Source organism: Balaenoptera physalus, assembly GCF_965194825.1.
Source record: "Balaenoptera physalus genome assembly, chromosome: 6".
Taxonomy (NCBI): domain Eukaryota; kingdom Metazoa; phylum Chordata; class Mammalia; order Artiodactyla; family Balaenopteridae; genus Balaenoptera; species Balaenoptera physalus.
In genome coordinates this window covers 87880538-87901574 of record NC_138885.1, presented here as the reverse complement: position 1 = coordinate 87901574, position 21037 = coordinate 87880538, and the positions used below count along the sequence as shown (strand labels likewise).

General features: G+C 35.0%; 1 protein-coding gene across 2 annotated transcripts in view; it reads left to right on the top strand.

Moving 5' to 3' along the window:
• Window positions 1–9332, top strand: part of PGAP1 (post-GPI attachment to proteins inositol deacylase 1) — a 79871-nt gene extending 70539 nt beyond the window's left edge. For both annotated transcript variants that reach the window (XM_082467026.1, XM_082467025.1), the window contains exon 27: window positions 792–9332. In XM_082467026.1, the coding sequence (XP_082323152.1) occupies window positions 792–930 (139 nt within the window). In that variant the 3' untranslated portion in view covers window positions 931–9332. The remainder of the gene's footprint in view (window positions 1–791) is intronic.
• Window positions 9333–21037: the final 11705 nt, after the last annotated feature.

Genomic DNA, 21037 nt, shown 5'->3' with positions numbered 1-21037 from the left:
TATAATCATTTTTTTCTTTAAAAAGTTAACCCTTGAAAGATATGATATCTAAGGTTTGCTTCCAAAAAATACAGGAGGAGTGGAAGTGGGCAGTAATATAGGTATAGTAAGATTGGCCATGACTTGATAATTTTTGAAGCTGGTTGATGGGTCCATGAAGTTCATTATACTGTTAATCTACTTATGAATATGTTTAAAATTTTCCATAATAAAACTTTACTTTTCATTGACCGCTTGTTTGCTCTGGAAGCCTTTTCAGTTGATTCTGGCAGATAGTTGCAGATATTCTAAAGTCAGGCAGATCTGGGGTTTCAGTCTAAGGCTCTGTGTCCTTAGGTCAGTTTCTTAACCCCTCAGTGTCTCTGTTTTCAGAGTAAAAAGGTGATAGCCTTTCCTGATAGTATTTTTCTTTTAAAAATAGTGTCTTATCTTACATGCTCCTCTTAGGAATTAAAGATGGTTCCTTTTTTATTTGGTTGAAGTTTTTTGCTGATATTAAATAGGGTGAAAATTTGCTGAATAAAAGTCCAACTAGTATTTTTCTGTGGTTAAAATTTAAAAGAATAAACAAAACTGGTGATTTACTTAATAGAATATTTTTCTCTTTTCTAGCCAAAATTGACTTGTATTGATCTTTTAAAAAATTTTGGACAGTTAAAGTAATTTTTCATATAATGAATTTATCTAAAATCACTTAGAACCCTTTCTCAAAACTGTATAAAAGATTGACATGTTCAGTTTTTGCTCACAATGTAGGTTACATTATAATGTATATTTCTGTCTCTTTACAGTAAATTGTTGAAGACTACTTCACAGTTTCCACTTCCTCTGGCTGTTGGTGTGATTGCTTTTGGGTCAGCACACTTATACAGGGTTCCATGCTTTGTCTTCATTCCTCTTTTACTCCATGCATTGTGCAACTTTATGTAAGATTGGATTTAAGGAATGATAAAGATCAGCTATGCCTTTAGGTCCAGTAATAAGAGGGAACACACAGATCCATCAGTGTGGACAGCAAGATCCCTTGGGGAAGACAGGTCTATTTTTACAATGTTGAAAGTAGGAAATTAGTTTCGTAATGCTTGAGGAAAGTAGTTGAAGCATGGTTTTGTTTTGTGGTATGACATCTGTGTACTAGTCATTATGGAAAATCAGTAAAAGGATAAGGTAGCCTCTGTCTTTGCGGACTCTGCATGTCAGCTAGTCTGCTTGATTGGCCATACCAAGATCTTCTCCTAAACACTCAGTAAATGTAGCGTTGTTTGTATCCTCACCTCAAGTATTCTCATTTCGTCACACTTTCTTCTGAAAAGTGGGTCACTTTGTTATTTGCTACAGTGTACGTGTTGAAAAATAAGTCTTAAAAGATTAATGAAATTTAAACTGTTTGCTTTCTCAGAAATGAAATAGCCACAGTCTTTAGTCAGTTTTTGGCAGCCATAGTGAACAAAATAGATCTTTTGTTTTCTTACGCCTGTGAAAATACAACTTTAAATTCTAAGGAGACATGTTTTCTTGGTAACCAGCAAGACTGATGAATGGAAACGTAATTCAAATTCAAAACTCAATGAAATTTTCTTGTGTCTTTTCAAATAAGAATCTTACTTTGTATTCTCGGTGAATATCAGTAGACTACTGAAGAGATGTATTGCTAAAATTTGAAAAAAATTTTCATAGATATTTACTTACAGACATTGGAGCAGTTCAGTCACTCAGTCTTTACCATTTTATTCAATTCACTGACCCCATGGTTGTCAAAAGTGCCTAGGGTCATGGTGGGTTGTTAAAATAACTAAATTCCAGTGGTCAGAAAATACTCTACATTGGCACAATTTTTATTTACTATGGAAAGAAAATCAGCATGATGAAGTGCAGTACCACATTTAATGTATAAAATTATACTATTAATGGAATAACAGTGGAAAAACTGTTACCCCATTAATAGCATAAGTATAAACAATGAATACCTGAATAAGTTGGAGTGTTTAGCCACTAGGTTTAATAGTGGAATCTTAGTTTGCCAAGGTGATTACTATTTGACAGATAGAGAGTAATATTTATATTTCATTTCACATTTCAGCTCACTTTTTGGAAGTAGGTAATGGAGCTAGGTATCTTCGCCTTAAGATAGAATTAACTCAAGGCTGGGGTATACCTGAGTGATCGAGCCCTTCCTTTAGATGTGTATGCTGTAAATACCCCAAACCTTGCAAGTATAGTCCTTAAGCCCCAGTAACTCCACAGTTGTACCTGTGAACTTGTGTCCTTGTTAGTGCCCAGGGATGTCCTAGAGTACCAGGTTCATTTTACGTGCCATTGCATCTGGATTCCATTACAACCTCTCAGTTGTTACTGCCTATTAGAAGGTTACTCCCACTTTACTGCCTGTAGAGGGTTACCTCACTTCTTTTCTCATTTGTTCTTCGGGTTCTTGCTGATTCATCATCAGTTGAAGATGGTCTTGCTATCATTTCTGAGAGTTTTAAGTTTGTTTGATTCCATTGTTGTCTTTCCCAGCTTCATGTTCAGTGTTCATATTTTCACTTATGAGATCATTAAAGATAAGTGATAACCTCATAGTAGACATGGCAGGCATACCAGGCTCTTGTTTGTTTGATAGAAGCAGCAAAAGGGATAAAATACAGAATGCTTGTGTGTTCAAACCTGAAAGGAAAGAGAACTTACCAGATTATATATGCACTTTCCCATGGCATACCACATATATATTTAAACAAGGACACATCTGCCTAGGTTTAGCTTATACATATACTCATAACAACTTTTGTACATATGGTATTGTATTTTAAGTTTTCACCCATATGTAGTTGCATTTCAAGTTACAGGTTAACTATGTCATTTAACTATTTCTGAATTTGAACTTAGGTCCATATACAGAACTTAAGAAAATTCATTAATTTGAATCTTCCATTGACAGCCATAATCAATGTGTTTAGATGATCTAAAGTCTCCTTGTTTAGTCATTCCTGCTCTTGAATAAAATGTAACAAGCTTAAATTTCTCATTTGTGAGTAGTACATTAGCTTTTTAAAGCAGCAGACTAGGCACATTAGTTTCCATGAAAATAATTTCATGTGAGTGTCATTATCATCAAGTCCTAAAGTCTTATTTATTCCAACAAAATATTTTATTTTAGGACTACAAAAAGGATTCTCATTAAACATGTTATAAACAGCAGTAGTTTGGGGTTTTTTTACATATAAAAAAACACACAGACACACATTTTGACAGAGTCTTCATCAAGTCCTAATGCACTTTAAAACCAAATAACTACCAGAGATGAGAAAGTAGGCTCTGTCTGAAGATTAACAAAACTGATGTTTCTATCACTTGAGAAAAGGAAAGTCCTTTGTCTTTATTTATTTATTTTTTTAATAAATTTATTTATGTATTTATTTTTGGCTGCATTGGGTCTTCGTTGCTGCACGCGGCTTTCTTTAGTTGCGTCGAGCAGGGGCTGCTCTTCCTTGCGGTGCACGGGCTTCTCATTGCAGTGGCTTCTCTAGTTGCGGAGCACAGGCTCTAGGCGCACGGGCTTCAGTAGTTGTGGCACGCAGGCTCAGTAGTTGTGGCTCGCGGGCTCTAGAGCACAGGCTCAGTAGTTGTGGCTCACGGGCTTAGTTGCTCCACGGCATGTGGGGTCTTCCCAGACCAGGGCTCAAACCCGTGTCCCCTGCATTGGCAGGCGGGTTCTTAACCACTGCGCCACCAGGGAAGCCCCCTTTGTCTTTAAATTCACATTATTTCAACCATGCCTACAATCTATATTATTAGCTGGCAAAACAACACAGGTTTATCAGAAATGTTACCAAAAATGAAATTGTTCATTGACAGTTAGGGATTATCTAATTTAGCAAACTTCTGAGCTCTATTGTTATGACATTTTTATTTAGATTTTGTTTTTTGAGTTTTGAGTAAGTTTTGAACTTATAAAAATTACTCCTGGATCCTATTGTTGATACCTAGACCAAATATAGACTGGACAGGACAAACAGCGAGTACTTTCAGTGTCTCTAAAGAGCCCTCTGGAGTTACTACTATTATAATTTGGAACAGATAATATGATAGAAATCATTAATGCTCTCTTTTCTTTATCTTTTTCATGTTGGAAATTACACAGGTTCTGCTAGCTCTTTTCTTGGTTGTCACCAGAATGAAGGTATTTAAAACAGTAGTCCTAAAAAAAAAAAAATTTGTGCCTGGTTAACACTGATTTTGAGTCTCTTCAATATATATATTGATCATGTGTTAATTAATCTTTAATTTTTTTCATATTTTGCTCAGATAAATTCAGATGTATATAATGGAATACATTTTCTTGTTTGAACTACACTATAATATCTGCATGATTATACAGTAAGGAAAAGAAATAAAGAACTATAGTAGGCCTAGTAAATGTTTGTTGTTGATTATCCTGTCACTCATGCAGATGGTACACATTTCCACCACACACACATACTTACATGAGGCAGATTGTCTGATTTGTTCATTATCTAGTTCCCATTCTTTTCTAAACTCTTCAGACTTTTCACTTATAGCATAGTGTATTCTTTTTACTTCACTGCTTATTAGCATCTCTTACAGAAGGTGGTCAAGGGAAATAAAACTCAATAAAAGGTAAAGCTCAATTTTTAGTTTATTCTTGAGAGCTCTGGGGAAATGGGGTAAACACAAAGATGATGAGATAAACTAGGGCTGTTGATTCCCAAATCCCCAGGCAATTCAATTAGCCTGTATTTTCATCTTAAGCGTTAGGTCTAAATTAGTGTAGTATCTTGCTTTATTATGAGGTTTAGTGCAAAACCTTGCAGTGCTGCATTTGCAGTTTTTTAGGAACTTGTCATGAAAATCAGTTGGGAAAAATTTTTTTAATGTGTTGGGACCTTCTATGACTAAGGCATTTGTTGATTATTTTTCATCATCACTTTTTGTTTTCTCTGTGTTTTATTTTTATAAATTTATTTTATTTATTTATTTTTGGTTGCGTTGGGTCTTTGTTGCTATGTGCGGGCTTTCTCTAGTTGCAGCGAGTGGGGGCTACTCTTCGTTGCGGTGCACGGGCTTCTCATTGCAGTGGCTTCTCTTGTTGCAGAGCATGGGCTCTAGGCATGCAGGCTTCAGTAGTTGTGGCTCATGGGCTCTAGGCACGCAGACTTCAGTAGTTGTGGCTCACAGGCTCTAGAGCGCAGGCTCAGTAGTTGTGGCACACGGGCTTAGTTGCTCTGCGGCATGTGGGATCTTCCCGGACCAGGGATCGAACCTCTGTCCCCTGCATTGGCAGGCGGATTCTTAACCACTGCGCCACCAGGGAAGCCCTTCTCTGTGTTTTAGATTTGTGAAATTACAGGAAACAAGATACCTTGTGTAGTTTTGGGGGGGGTCAATTTGGAGAGTATAGCACTCCCCAGGAAAAAGGAAGCAATAAAAGTATCTTTGTATTATGAAATTAGACTCAGACAGAAAACTTCTTGCCACATAAGGTAAATGTAGAGGATACTACTACAAAATAGTAAGATGATTGGGAGCTGAAATTTTATTTGTCTTTTTGAACAAAGAACATTTCCAGTTCTGTAATGAACTTTTACTTACACATTATTAATCATGCATTTTTTTCACAATATATTTTAACAGCCTGAGGAAATAGAAAGTTTGTGAGGCTACTCACATTTTTTACTTTTAATAAGGATAATAGGAAAGAAAAGTCAGACCCGTAATCCAAATCCGAGTATGTATACTCTTAAATGCTCAAGAATTCACATTTTTGATAAATAAATTATATTATGAATACAGACGATTGAATTTTATGATTAATAACTTAGTCTTAAGAATGGAATAAAATTTGGAAATAGTGAGAATAAACTGTTATTTAATTTATAGTAGAAATGTAACAGTACCCCTGAATTGATAATGTTGCTTTCAAAAGTTAGATGATATTCTGAGCTACATCTTGATTACATTGTCTGTAGTTGAAAAATTTTAAATCAAATACAGTACTTTCTAAAAGTGTTTGGCATGTTACGTTGCCAAAAATGACTATGTTTTAAAATACCAAGTAACCAGTTAATTTCTGATGACTTTGTATAGGACTTGATATATGTGAGTCAGATTTATTCTGTACTCATTCTGTACATTGTAACTTTGAACACTTATGAAAAACTGTATCTGTTGATGTAGTTTTATTAGTTAGTGTAAATTTGTTTGCATATTTGAACATTAATCTTAGTTTAGGAAATCTAAACCTAACCATTTTTGTAAGGTTCATATGCTATTTTTTTTAGTGTTATCTTGGTTTTTAGTATTTATATAGTAGAAATGTTACTAGTAAAAATTTGTAGACAAAGCATAGAACTATTAACTGTTCAAAAGCCTAAGTGTTAGGCATATTTTGTATTTCATGTTGCACTTGTTTTGTTTCATATTGGACTTTTTACATCCCTTTTTTAGGAAAAAAAAAGATGCGTTCAAATTTTTTTTAGCGTAAAACTCTACATTGGAAAATAGAACTGTTTCATATGGTTAGCAAAAATACACTTTGCCACCAAAGCTAAATGAAACTGTAAAATACCTCCAGATATTTGTGCCAATGAACTTTTCTTACCATATTGGGATTAAAGCAAAAATAATCTTTTCAGTATTTTTCTTCTAGGACTTATATTAAATACACATGATCAAAACTTATATTCCATATCCTAATTTTTCTTTCAAAATATGTAAAGCTTATAGCATAGTGTATTCTATTTTGTCTGATTTCTGGAATAGTGTTTTCTGGTTTTATTGGGTGAAAGTTAGTTTACCCAGTAATGATCTTTCAGTAATTAGTTGAAGAAATCATTTAGGTAATCTTGCTTCAGATTCATTCTGTAAAACTTTAAATTCTGTTGCCCAGATCATTTTTAGTACAGGTGTCTCTCATTTATGTAATAGAAAGTTTATTGTGGAATTTCTATTGTTTTCTATGTGTTTCCATTCAGTCCCTCTATACAGTCACATGTTTCATAGGGGAGAATTATCCACTAGAACTTAACATAATACAATGAAATAAACATTGTAAAATGCATCTTAAAGGAAAATATAAGAACAAGATGTTAATGCTAAAATGTTAACATTGATGTGGTAGTGTACTCATGAGAGAAAGCAGAAATATGATAGATTCAGAAACTGTTGTGTTTATATGGTTGACATCCTTTAATTTCTCTCCTACAGAAATTTTCAGAGGGAATTTCAGTCCCTCATATTATGTTTTTTCCCATAATTTAATGTCACTTAACTGTTTCTCTGCCCAGTCATGTTGATGTAGTTTGCATAAGTAGCCTTGGAAGTAAAGAGACAGAAGAGAAAGCCAAATATTAAAATGTTTGGCCTTGATTTAGCTACAGTTTATCCAACTATCTGGTAGGGACATGGATGATATTAATAAAAAGATGATATACAAGACCTAAAAATTCAGTGAACATTATTTTTGGAATGAGTTTGTCCTTTGTGTTGAATAATTTTATCCTAAGTAGGAAATGCCTGTATTTAACATAACCATGCTTTCTACATAATCAGATAATGTATTTGTTGGAATATTGGTAGAAATAATCTTCTCTGCCTCCACTATGGAAGGGGAAAAATCCAATTTTTAGTGTATATAAATTAGGAAATTGTATTGTGTATTTACATTTTTAAAACTATAAAAATGACTTAGATATATTATTTTGAAGTGATTGTATTACCATTTCTTAAACTTATGACTAACTATAAATGTAGCAACATACCCATGAGAAACCAGACCAAAATTGAATGCATATTTTCACTGTGACCTTGAACTTATAGTTGTTTGGGATAAAACAGACTGTGCCTTAAAATGATGAAGGAATGCCCTGCAATTTTATAACTATATATTTATTATGGGTGGTCTTCTCAAATTGGCCCCAAATTCTTTTCTTTGAGGTTGGTGAAGTAAAAATTTTAAATAAAAGTTCATCAGTATTTCCCTTAGTATCTGCTGAACTATTGCTCTAGAGGCCTCCTTTAATTTCCACAGTTCCCATTTCAGATTAAAATTGATTTACACTTCATAGGTGTAGAAAATTAAGTTTGGTTAAAGTTTCTGAAAATAAATTTATTTTAGGAGAAGGTGCTGGCACTTCTGAACTTATTACACATGGAAAAATTAATCTTCAAATGTAATTTTTTGTCTTTTTAGTGAATACTCTATCAAAAACATGAATTCTTCCCTAAAACCTGTACTTATTGTTCCTCAGATTATTGAGACTTGTATTTGTATATCAAATAAAGTTAATTTAGTCAATAATAATTTCTCAGTAGTTAAATATAAACTCACATTCATGTATATTTTAAAACATTTTCCCTTTTACTTTTTCCTTCCTAATTATTTTTGAGGTATCAAGAGAGAACTGGCTCCAGATTTTTGTGGGTTTTTCTTTTAATGTAAAGACTGACATTTTTACTGTGCTTATTTAAAATAACGTAATTTCTATCAAAACAAATTATTCCATTCATAGGACATTCATGGTCTCGGCCAAAAGATGCCCACATCTCTGTGTGGCATCTCAGAATTTCTTTGTATATTTTTCAATTTCAATTTTGAACATGAACTCTACACTTTTCTTTCTTCTCATTTTACCTCCACTGCCTCCCATCAAAGACAAAAATATAGGTTTCTCTAAAAGTATGTAGAAAGAAAACATGTCTTTCCTTAAAGCATGGTCAAAATGAGATGGAAATAGTTTGGGGAAGTGTATGTAATACAATAAAATACATGGCTGTCAACTCGCATCAGTTTCTATATTATAGTTAAAAGTTTATAGAAGACAAACTATGTGTTTTACTGAGACAGACTCAGTAATCATTTATTTGCAAATCAATAATTTTACTCTCATCCGGAAAATGCAGTGCATAGTAATTATACTTAACAGTGCAAAACAATTTCTCCTATAGTATATACTGAAAAATGATTGTCACCTTGCAGATTTTTCTTTTTAAACATGCATGATCTTCTCCAGTACTTTGTACAATGTATGGTATACTAAATACATTTATGTGTAATTTTGTGTGTATTTTTTTATGGTATAATTAACTTTATTACATTTAACTGGTTGTAATGCACAAAAAAGTGCTATTTATTGTACTCTGTAGAGTGTTGTGAATGTTTTTATCTGTGTTTCAGCATTATGGTGTAGGGTTTAATAGATGAATATTTGCCTTCAGTCTCTGCTCAGGTATTAATGTGTAGCAATTTTTGGTGCTTTCTTTTTTATCTGTCATAATCTGGTGTTCCGAATGTTCAACAATAAATTTGGTGAACAAGAGCACATGGTGCAGAATTGCTTACCGGTTTACATACTCCACAATACCATCTCAGGAAAAACCCTTAAAATGATTTCTTTATAGCATGTCTAGCATTTCAGAAGTTTGAATGCCTAAGCATGGGACATGATAAACAAGATACATCACAGGTAAATATTGGAAGCAAGATAATTTCTAGTATTTCCCAAGTTGATATCTTGTAGCTTCCCATATGCATTTGTATGGACATTTTATGGTTCACGTTCTATTTTAAAGAATTGCACAGTCATGTTTCTCCCAGAGACCGTGCTTTCCACTTTTCTTATGCTAACTTAATGTATATTCTGGGTGCCCCATTTCCCAAATTACAGGAGAATAATTTAGACATTTTTTGAAAACAGATTCCCTGGTCATCTTAGAACTACTAAATTTGATCTGTAGGGAGGAGACCTGGGATTCTGTTTTAACAAGTGCCTCAAACATTGCTTTAGTCAATAAAATTTAACTTGTTAGAGCTCCTAGAAGCAACTAGAAAGGCTGTCTTTAGGATTACAAGATACTAAAGTGACACTACATAATTTGAGAATTTAGTATAGATCTAAACTTTATTATAGAATGGATGACAGGAGTCAAATGGGGTAGGACATCTTTTGAGGGATTAGTGTCTTCTTACACATTGATTAGAACAGTGTTTTCTAAATTATTTTAACCAGCATCTCTAAATATATGAACATTTATAAATTATCTGCATGTGTTAACATTGTGTATATTATTAAATATACCCCAAAGGGTAAATGTTTAAAGATGAGAAATATGCAACTAGAAGCTTTAATATTGATATTTTCCTTGGATACTTAGAGGATTATCTTGAAACCACCCAACGTGGAGGCCACTAGAGTGTACAGCATGAAAGCCTCATAGGCCTTTCCCACGAGTTTTTCTTTAATCAATTCCCACTTCATCTTCCCTTTCTTTCTGTAAGATAGATAGATAGGTAGGTAGGTAGATAGATAGATAGATAGATTACAGATTTAACAGCTTAAAACAACACCTATTTATTTACTCACAGTTCTGTAGGTCAGAAGTCTGGGCACAGACCAGCTGGGTTCTCTGCTCAGAATCACACATCTGAAATCAAGGTAACAGGACTGCAGTCCCATCTGAGACTCATTCAGGTTGTTACAGGTGGAGGTTCCTGCTTTCTTGCTGGCTGTCAACTTCTTAGCTCCCTGTGTCTTTCCCTGCTGTGTAGCCCTCCACAAAAGGTTGGTTTACTCCTTCAAGACCAGCAGGAGAATTCCTCTCACATTTTGAATCTCTTCAACTTCCTTTGTCTCTGACCTTTAGACCCAGATTTAGAGGTCTCTTGTTAGCAGCTCAGATCCACTTGAGATAGTTTCTCTTTTGATTAACTCAAGGTCAACCTTAATTATACCTGCAGAATCTTTTTGCCATATAAGGTAACATCATATTCCCATATATACATTGTCCGCTCACACTCAAGAGGCATGGATGATACAAGGTGTATACACTAGAGAGTGAGACTCTTGGGGGCCATTTTAGAAGTATGCCTACCATGCAATATTAGGGAACTAAAGTCTTTTTCATAATTGCTGTGCTTAAATAATATTTATTCCATAGTTTTAATTGAAAGAGCTGATAAATATAAAATATTTCAGGGAAAGAAAAGCCCCTCAATTCTTGGACTGAATTTTAAACAACGCTTAGAGATGAAAACAGTCTCCCATCCCTGGGTTAGTGTGTGTGTGTGTGTGTGTGTGTGAGATTATAATTAGTTTAGAGATTGTTTTGTTCTTTCTTGTTTCTTTTGAACAGTTAGAACTTGGATATGGCCTGAAATTAAGGAATAGTAGACTAGCTTACCTTATCAAGTGAATAGAAACATTTTACTGTACTTAATAGATATAAGTTCATACTGGGTATAGGTCAAGAGTAATGATCAACTGAAACAACATTACATAAAATATTAAAATTGAACTTTTAAAAATACTTCTGGTGATTTGCTTTTCTCTTGAATATGTTTGGAGAAAGAATTGAGTTTCATTAGACTTCCTAGATGTGCTTAAATCGTAGTATACTGTGTAAATGGAAATCTTCAGGTTTTGCAGTTGTGTGCTCATTTGAATATCCATGTATGTAAATCAGCCTATCCTTCAGTATCAAATAGTTCTATAAGGTATGTTCACATGCTAAAAAAGATTCAATCATTATGCTTTTTACCCTTAGTATTTGTGCCATTCTGATAAAGAACTATAGAAGGTTGAGAAAAACAGCTAGAATGATCTAGGGACTGGAGTGTAAGATTTGACTGAAACAATAAAGGCCTTTTTACTCTGGAATTACAGATATTTAGTTAGAAGGTGTTTGAAGAGGAAACTTCATGATTCACACTCTTTTTGTTCCCTGGCTTACAGGAAATAACAGTATTTTATGTGGTAGACATTACAGAGATGGTTGGTTGCCCTTAAGAAAGTGATACAAGATTGGGATGGAGGAGAAAGGAAGAAAACCTTTTTATAAAACGTTTGACCTACTGGAGAAAAAAGGAATTTAGTTAAGAAAGGAACTTGGTTTACTCTTTTTAGAACACCAAAGCGTGCAATATAGTTGCATTTTAAACTAGGAATGTGTAACATTCACTGCACTTAAAAAATCTTTGTTCTAGCTAATTTTTAAGTAGAATAAATAAAAGGTTTAGTTACATATATAAATTACAGATCCACAGAGTACTGTAAAAGGAAATATGATTGTTTTGGACAGTGATCTCCAAACTTTTTTGATTGCACACCCTTATTAAAAAAGTTTGAACTTTACCCCCATAAACATAATACTACTATAATAATATGTAAACTTTAATTGTATGTAACTTTTACATATAATTTTATTGTATATAGGAATTAATATATGTAATTTTAATAGAGGAATAACTTATCAGATATGGTTAAACTATTGTTTTTAATTCTTTTTTTAAGATTTATTATTTATTTATTTATCTATTTTTGGCTGTGTTGGGTCTTAGTTGAGGCATGCGGGATCTTTCGCTGCGGCACGTGAGCTTCTCTCTAGTTGTGGCATGCGGGTTTTCTCTTCTTTAGTTGTGGTGCACAGGCTCCAGGGCACATGGGCTTTGTAGTTGTGGTGCACGGGTTCCAGAGCACGTGGGCTCTAGTTGAGGCACGCAAGCTCGGTAGTTGTGGCCCGTGGGCTTAGTTGTCCTGTGGCATGTGGGATCTCAGTTCCCTGACCAGGGATTGAACCCGCATCCCCTGCATTGGAAGGCGGATTCTTTACCACTGGGCCACCAGGGAGGTACCTGTTGTTTTTAATGCTTAATGAGCCTGACAAAAGAGTAGAAGTGTAGACACTGGTAAATTTTCTTTTGTTGGTTTGCATTAATGGTATTATTTTCAAATTTTGTTGTAAGGAGTAGTGTCTTGTAAGGTATATTTTTAAGCTGCTTATTCATTTTGTGATAGTTATATTAGTTAAAACTAGATAATGTGATAAATACTTAATATAATGCATGGATTTTAACTGGCTCATAGATATTACCATGTCACAATATGCTTAAACAAGTGAATGAAAAAAACTAGTGGGGTGCCCTGTCATCCTCCAACAAACTGTAGAATTCCCACTCTTCTCTCAGAGTATATCTCACGCTCTATGTATGATCAGCTATGAAGAAGGCTGAGTAACTGAGGGCATTGGTATCAATTCATGTATAAAATGCTGGTACATTAATTTGTTAGATTAAAAACATGAAAACGAATTGTTTTCCTCCCACATCCCAACATGTTGCCTTGCACACCACTTAGAATGTACACAACCCCCTTCTGAAGAAACTTAGTTTAGAATATATTTTTGTAAGCCTTTGAGGTTGTCTTTAATAGGTTTTAATATCTATATTTATATTATCCTGAAAGCAAAAAAATGAGGTTTCTGGATCAGGAACCAACTATTATTACTTAAAGCAATAACCACAGCAGTTCCCCTTGCCCCATTCTTCCCCCTTGAGGGCTGTGTGAGGAGGGCCAGGTGAACCCTGAATGTTCAAATATGGTTTTCTGTTTTGTTCTGCACCACAGGAAAGGAACTCTGAAATTATAAATCTGGGAGTTTATATAAGCTACATGCTGCCCTCTTCCCCTCCTGAGAGAGGAAGTAAAGCCTTTGTTCCCAAATGTTTTACAGTCTTTTAGAATGTAAACAGACGGCTCCAGGTTTCATCTTCCCATAAAATGTAAGCGTGTGGCTCCACCAGACAGGAGGCAAGGGGAAGAAGAGCACTGGAGAGTAAATGTTTCTGGGAAAAGGAGACATGACTTTATAGCATGTCAATTTCCTTTGCTCAGGAAGCCAAACCATGCAGAAACATGAAAATATACGTGAGGCATTGTTTCCCTGATAGCCTTCTTGGGGTACAGAAATAATGCCTCGCTCCAAGCTGGCTTACTGTTAGAAACATTTAATGACCAAAGAAATTGAGTAGGGCACCTTAAATGTCATGACTTACAATCCTTCAGCTGTGATCTATTGGGTAGGGTAGACAGGAATGAAACTGGTAGAGCCAGCATTGAGGAGTTCTTTTCTGATACTGAAGTTTGTAAAATCTTTGTGTGTAAAAAAATTAATGGGAGTAAAATACGCAGGATAGAAGGGAAGTAGGTGAGGCAAGGAGAAGGAGATCATTTATAAAACTGCTACAAAATTTGGAATACTAGTAATGATGATTTAAACTAGGTTGGGAGCCAAAAAAAGAGTGAAACAATGTAAGGGGACTCATTAGGGGTTAGCAACTAATTGGATGTGGTAGACAAGCCTCTTTCTGTGTTAGATTTGAAGTGGGACCTTGCCTGACTCCCTGTGTGTAGCATATTATAAACACAACCAAAATGTCTTAAGTTGCTGCCAGCCAATAGCCTATCTTAATTTTCATTTTCCCCAAGATCCTAGGTACCTTAACTACAGCGTACCGAGTGGAGAATGGATTTTCTGAATCTCCATTTTGTTCTTTCTTGTCTTGTTGCAGTACCTTATAGTTTTAAATTAACTTTTTTTTATTGTTCCAGTGAGACTAAAATGCAGTAAGATCTTTAGGTGCCAAAATGCAACTAACTGGAATCCTTAATCAGAAACATACTCTGTAATTCAACTTTGAAAGAAAAGAAACAAATCGTAGAAGAACTAAACAGTATAAGCAATTTCTTTTAATAAAAACATTCCAGACCATATTGTGAGTTTTCTACAGACCACCTTGTCACCTATACTTCATTCTTTCAGCAGACGTTCACTAAGTACCTGTTGTACCAGAATCCATGCCAGACACATTCACGTTCAGTTTCTCATTTCATTCTCCATAAAAACCTTTAGAGGGAGGATTATTATCCTCCATTACAAGAAAAGAAATAGTCTCAGAGAAATTAAGCAATTTGCCCGTAGTAGAATTCAAACCAGACTGTCTGAGTTCTGCAATATGTAATTATCAATACTAGTTCACTTCCTACTCTCTGAAAATCTTTTCTGACCATACTAGTTACTCCTTTTGCTTTGGAAAAAATTTTTCCAATGATATGCCCACAGCTTTCCTTATTACTCTTTCTATATTTTCCCTTAGAGATTTCATCTGTGACTTCAGTGTTATATTCTTGGTTGATGATTCACCAGGTCAGACAGACTTGCTCCCTCAGTTCCATATCTAAGTATTTCTGAATCAGTGGTAATGTATTTAGGCTCCCTGAGACTGTATCCTCATCCATAAATTGTGACAATAATATTATTTTAAATATTACCATTAAATGAGATAATGAACCAAATGCATCTGACACCTCTGTGTACAAGAAATGATAGGTGCTTTCTTCCAGCTCTCCAATCTCTAGTTTTCTCCAAACTAAACAAATTCAGTTGCAACTCATTGTTGAAATTTAACCTTATGATTTCTCTCCCTCCCTAATTAACAACTCCTTTCAGTTTCCAAATTTCTCTTAAATCCTCCAGCTACTAAAGTTGAACCCCCACTCATTTTGATCATGTCTCCTTTGCCAACCGTCTAGTTCCTCCTTGCATACCACAGGCCCTGAAGAGTCCAGCACTTTAGGGCCACCCTTACATTAGTTCACTCTTTTCTGGCTCCCACCCTAATTCAGACCATCATTACTAGTATTCCTAATTTTGCAGCAGCTTCACAAATGATCTTCTCATTGTCTCACCCACTTCCTTTTTATCCTGCATATTCCCATTAATCCTTTTTTAAACAGCAATTTAGCATTATCACTCTCTTTTTCAAAACCTTTTAATCTTCCCCCATGTTTGATAGGAAACAGTCTGAACTCCTTGGCAGTTTGATCCATTTCCAGCCTTCTCTCCTACCGTTTCCTAAAGACACCCATCTCCTCCCCACACAGGCTGTTTCAGTTAGGATTAGTTTGCAAGAAACAGGAAGCCTGAGAAATAGTTGCTTAAACAATCAAATTTTCAGGTAGAGAGTCCAAGATAAGACTCCCTGAAGTCATCAAGAACCAAAGTTCCTTCTATCGCATTTGTTCTCCATCCTTAATGTGTGGCTTTCATAACAAGACCGTGGCTGCATGATATTTCCATTCCAGGAAGGAGGGGAAAGGAGCAAAAGGAATTGTGCCTTTTATTTGGAAAGGATTCTCCCTCTCCTCTCCCTTTCCCACTCTCAGGGACTTCCATTTACAGCTCACAGGCCAGAATAATATCACATCACCACTGAAGAAATGCAAGGGAGACGGCGGAATCAAGTTTTTAAGCTGGGTTTGTGCTACCCCAAACAACATCTAAGAAGAAAGGTGTATTTCCTGGGCTGCTGTAATAGGATTCCACAGACTCCGTGGCTTAAGCAACAGAAATTTATTTCTTCAAGTTCTGGAGGCTGAGAAGTCCAAGATCAATGTGCCAGCTGATAAGGACTTCAACATATGAAACTTTGGGGGGAGGGGAACACAATTCTGCCCATAACAAAAGGGATAAAAGGAAACAATGAGCCAAGTCTGCCGCACACACACAAACTTGGCTACTGCATCTCCTTTGTCTTCTTCCTTTTGCTACTTCGCTGCCTTTGCTCAAGAACTTCTTCCTCCCACATCTTTGCTGTCAAAATTTTCTCCGTAAAAATCTACCAATTGCCAGTCAGGACTAATCTTCTTATCCCTACTTCTAGCTCTTGCTGTCATAGTTTCATATCCTATGGGAATCATCACATTAGGTCACATTATGTGCAGTTCTTAATAATAGTGACATTTATTTAGCATTTACATGTCAGGTGCCCTTTATATGTATCATTTCTAAATCTTACAACAACACTGCAAAGTAGGATTACTTCACAGATGAGGAAATTGAGGTGCAGAGAGATTAAATAATATTTGCCCAGGAGAATGGCAGAGTCCAGTTTTGAACATGGTTAAATTTGGTTCTGAAACTCCACCACACCATGCTGTTTCTCCATATAGGTTGTTTGCTCCTAGCAGGCAGGGATCGTGTCCCTTTCCATACACCTATTTGTAGTCCCACACTTAGCAATGCATATTTTACATGGTAGAAATTTGTTAAATATTTTTTCAAATGAGTAATCCTAACAGTGACCCAAGATAATTCAAAATCCTGATTTAACAACAACAAAAATTATGTCTGTAACAAAATTGCCTATGTGTTGATAATTGTTGAAGCTGAGTGATTAGTACATGGACTTGCATTATTCTTTTCTCCTTACTTTTGTATATATTGGAGTTTTATATAACAGAAATTTTAATTATGGTCCAGTTATTATATTTACTAAATAGATTAATACATTTAGAAAAACTTTCAGAAATAATTGAAGTTTTTCTTTTTATAATTGACCCCAGCTAATTTGAAAGTATTATTCCCTGTGGTTCCCTATGTGTAAGATTACATATTATAATCCCTAAAGCAACCATTAAAATAATAATTCAAAGAGGTATAGCTAGAATGCGAATGGAGAAATTAAAATAGAAATTTTAAAATATTTTTAAAGCCCAAATCATAAAAGACAAAAATTGATGAATTAGACTTCATCAAAAATAAAAACTTCAACACTGTTCAAAAACAGTGTTAAGAAAATGAAAACACAATTCGCAAGTGGGAGAAAACCAAACATCCATCTGATAAAGAACTTGTATCTAAAATATATATAAAGAATTTTCAAAATTCACCAACAAGAAAACAACTAAATTTATAATGAGCAAAATACTTAAACACTTCACCAGAGAAGATACATGGGTGACAAACTACATGAAAAGATGCCCAACATAGTCACTAGAAAAATGCTAATTATAACCACAATGCCTAAAATAAAAATTTTCAAAAACTGGCAATAGTTCTGGTAAAGATTTGAAGCAACTAGAATTCTCATACATTGCTGGTGGGAATGCAAAAGAGAATGTCACTTTAGAAAACAGTGTGGCAATTTCTTAGAAAGTGAAACATACCTTTAGCATATGAACCAGCAATACCACCTCCATATGTTTACTCAAAAGAAATGAAAACCTATGTCAAAACAAAGACCTGTATGTAGATATTTATAGCAGCTTTATTAATAATTTCCCCAAACTGGAAGCAAACCAAGTGTCTGTCAACTGGTGCATGGATAGAAAATTTATGGCACATCCATAAAATAGAATATTACTTGGCAAGTAAAAAGACGTGAACAGCTGATATGTGAAATAATATTGATGACTCTTAAGTGCAGTATGCTAACATGCCATATTGTGTGAGTCTACTTATATGAGAGAAAAAGGAAAAACTGTAGTGACAGAAAACATAAGAGTGGTTACAGGGGAACTGACTCCAAAGGGGCTTAAGGGGAATTTTGGGGGTGATGGAAATGTTCTAAATCTTGATTGTGATGGTGGTTACATAGCTATACAAAATTTGTGGAACTTTTTACTAAAAAGGATATATAAGTTACATGCTAATAAACCTGACTTAGAAAAATTAAAGCTTCCCACAAAGAAAACTCCAGGCCCAGATTATTTCAGTGGTGAATTGTATTGAAGTTTTAATTCTGTTGAACATAGGGTAACACCAATGTTGACAACTCTTTTGGAAAATAAAAGAGGAGGGACCACTTCCCAAATCATGTTATGAGGCAAGCATAGCCTGATATCAAAGCATGACAAAGAAATTACAAAAAGTTACTGACCAACATTCCTTGTTAACATAAATGTGAAAGTTCTTAATGAAATACCAGCAAATCAAATCCAGTAATTTATAAAAGTCCTCAGGAATATATAAATCAACTACTAGGACTGGTATGGTCACAGAATTTAAGGTCAATATACAAAAAATATTTTCCATATTCAAATATCAAACAACTGTAAAATAATTTTTATAAAATGCCATTTATATTATAAGATACTTAGGAATAAATAAAAATATGTACAAGGCCTCTCCACCAAAAACTACAAAATATTGCTTAGGGAAAATTTTAAAGCCCTAAGATAAAGAGAGAGAATATTCATTGATTGGAAGACTCACTATTTTTAAGATGTCATTCTTCTCCAAAATGATATATATATTAAATGCAATCTCAATAAAAATTCCAGCAGGCTATTTTTCTAAAACTCTACAAGCTGATTCTAAAATGTATATAGAAAAGCAAACAATTTCAAATAGTCACAACAATTTTGGAAAAGAATCACACCAATACGTGACTTCAAGACTTACTATAAAGCTACAGTAATCAAGGCAGTGTGGTATTGGCAAAAGGATAAATAAGTAGTAAGTACATCAGTGGAACAGAACAAAGAGTTCAAAAATAAACACACGTGTTTATGGTCAATTGATTATTGACAAAGGTGCCAAAACATTCCAATGGGAAAAGAAAATCTTTTCAACATACAGTTCTGGAGTAACTGGATACTTATATGGGAAAAAAAATAAGCCTGGACCCTTCCTCACATCATATACAAAACTAACTTGAGATGAATCATAAACCTAAATGTAAAAGCTAAACTATAAAGCTTCTAGAAGAAAATATAGGAGAAAACTTTGAGATGTGATGGTAGGCAAATGTGCATAGTTAGGTTAAAGAAAGCAACGACAATTTAAAAATTGTTAAATTATAGGGGACTTCCCTGGTGGTGCAGTGGTTAAGAATTCGCCTGCCAATTCAGGGGACACGGGTTTGATCCCTGGTCCGAGAAGATCCCACATGCCGTGGAGCAACTAAGCCCGTGCACCACAACTACTGAGCCCATGTGCCGCAACTACTGAAGCCCGTGCACCTAGAGCCCGTGCTCCGTGACAAGAGAAGCCACCACAATGAGAAGCCCATGCACAGCAACTAAGAGTAGCCCCTGCTCTCCACAACTAGAGAAAGCCCGTGCGCAGCAATGAAGACCCAACGCAGCCAAAAAAAAAATTGTTAAATTATAGTTCATCATAATTAAAGACTTCTGCTCATCAAAAGACATCATTAAGAAAGTATACAGGCAAACCACAGACAGAGAAACATATTTCTATAAAGGATTTGTTTTCAGAATATATAAAGTACTTCTACAACTCAATCATAAAACCTCAAATAACCCAATTTTTAGAAGTAGAATTTTGAAAGACGGAAGTCAGGAGGTAGTATTTTTAGCAGAAACCTAGAACGTCCTCACTGCCACTTGGAAGCACGTTATTGTTGGAGGATTAAGATGACATCATCTCTGCTGCTGAGATTTCTTGGGAGTTTCCCCAGGGCTAGACTTACAGAATGCACTTTTGAAGAGTAAAGGTCTGCTATTTATTTTATTTTGTTTAAAATAATTGTATAACACTTTATGCACCTAGAGAACTAAAGAGCTCCCAGAATACTAGGAACTAATCATCGATTTGGGGGGGGATTGTTTTAGGGAGAGGGGTTTGTTGATTTTTTTTAAATAAAAACTCACTGGCTCTATTTCAGAGCTCACAATTGATGAATAGCACGAAGAAAAGGAATCATTTGCCCATTATGTCCCAAAATATCCAAAGAAATACCCATCTGAATTGTCCTCAATTTTTCCCCTTTTCTGAAACTACTCCCTTTATCATGCAAAATATGTACCTGGAAATTTAGGTGGTATTTTAAGAATGGTGTTTCTTCCAGGTGTTTGAATAATTTTATCAGTGGGTTAAAATATGAGGTCCATTACAAAATTATGTAACTCAGAGGTGGGGTCTTATCTAATTTAATAGTCTAAGATGGAAACTTTTCTCATCCCTTTCGTATCAAAAAGACATTTTATAGTATAGTTTTCCTCATGTAGAACCTCAGGTTCATAATAGACATTTCAACCCAAATCCATTGTGTATTGTGAACTGGAAGACAGAAGAAGCTTCACCTTTCTTAAAAGGGAATAGAGACAGCTTCTAGGTCTCTCCATGGTGCAATGTATTCAGTAGAGGCTAAAGCAGTTGTGGTGAGTTATGGGTCTTTCTCCTTTGTGATTGGCCTGACATCTTGACATTCCTTGTCTTAGTTTCCAATGGCTGCTGTAAAAAATTACCAAAAAGTGGGTGGCTTAAAACAACAGAAATTTACTCTCACAGTTCTGGAGGCCAAAAGTCTGACATCAGTATCACTGAGCCAAAATCAAGGTGTGGACAAGGCCATGCTCCCTCTGGAGACTCTAGGGAAGCATCTGTTCCTTTCCTTCTCCAGCATCTGGTGGCTGCCCACATTCCTTGGCTTGTGGCCTCAGCT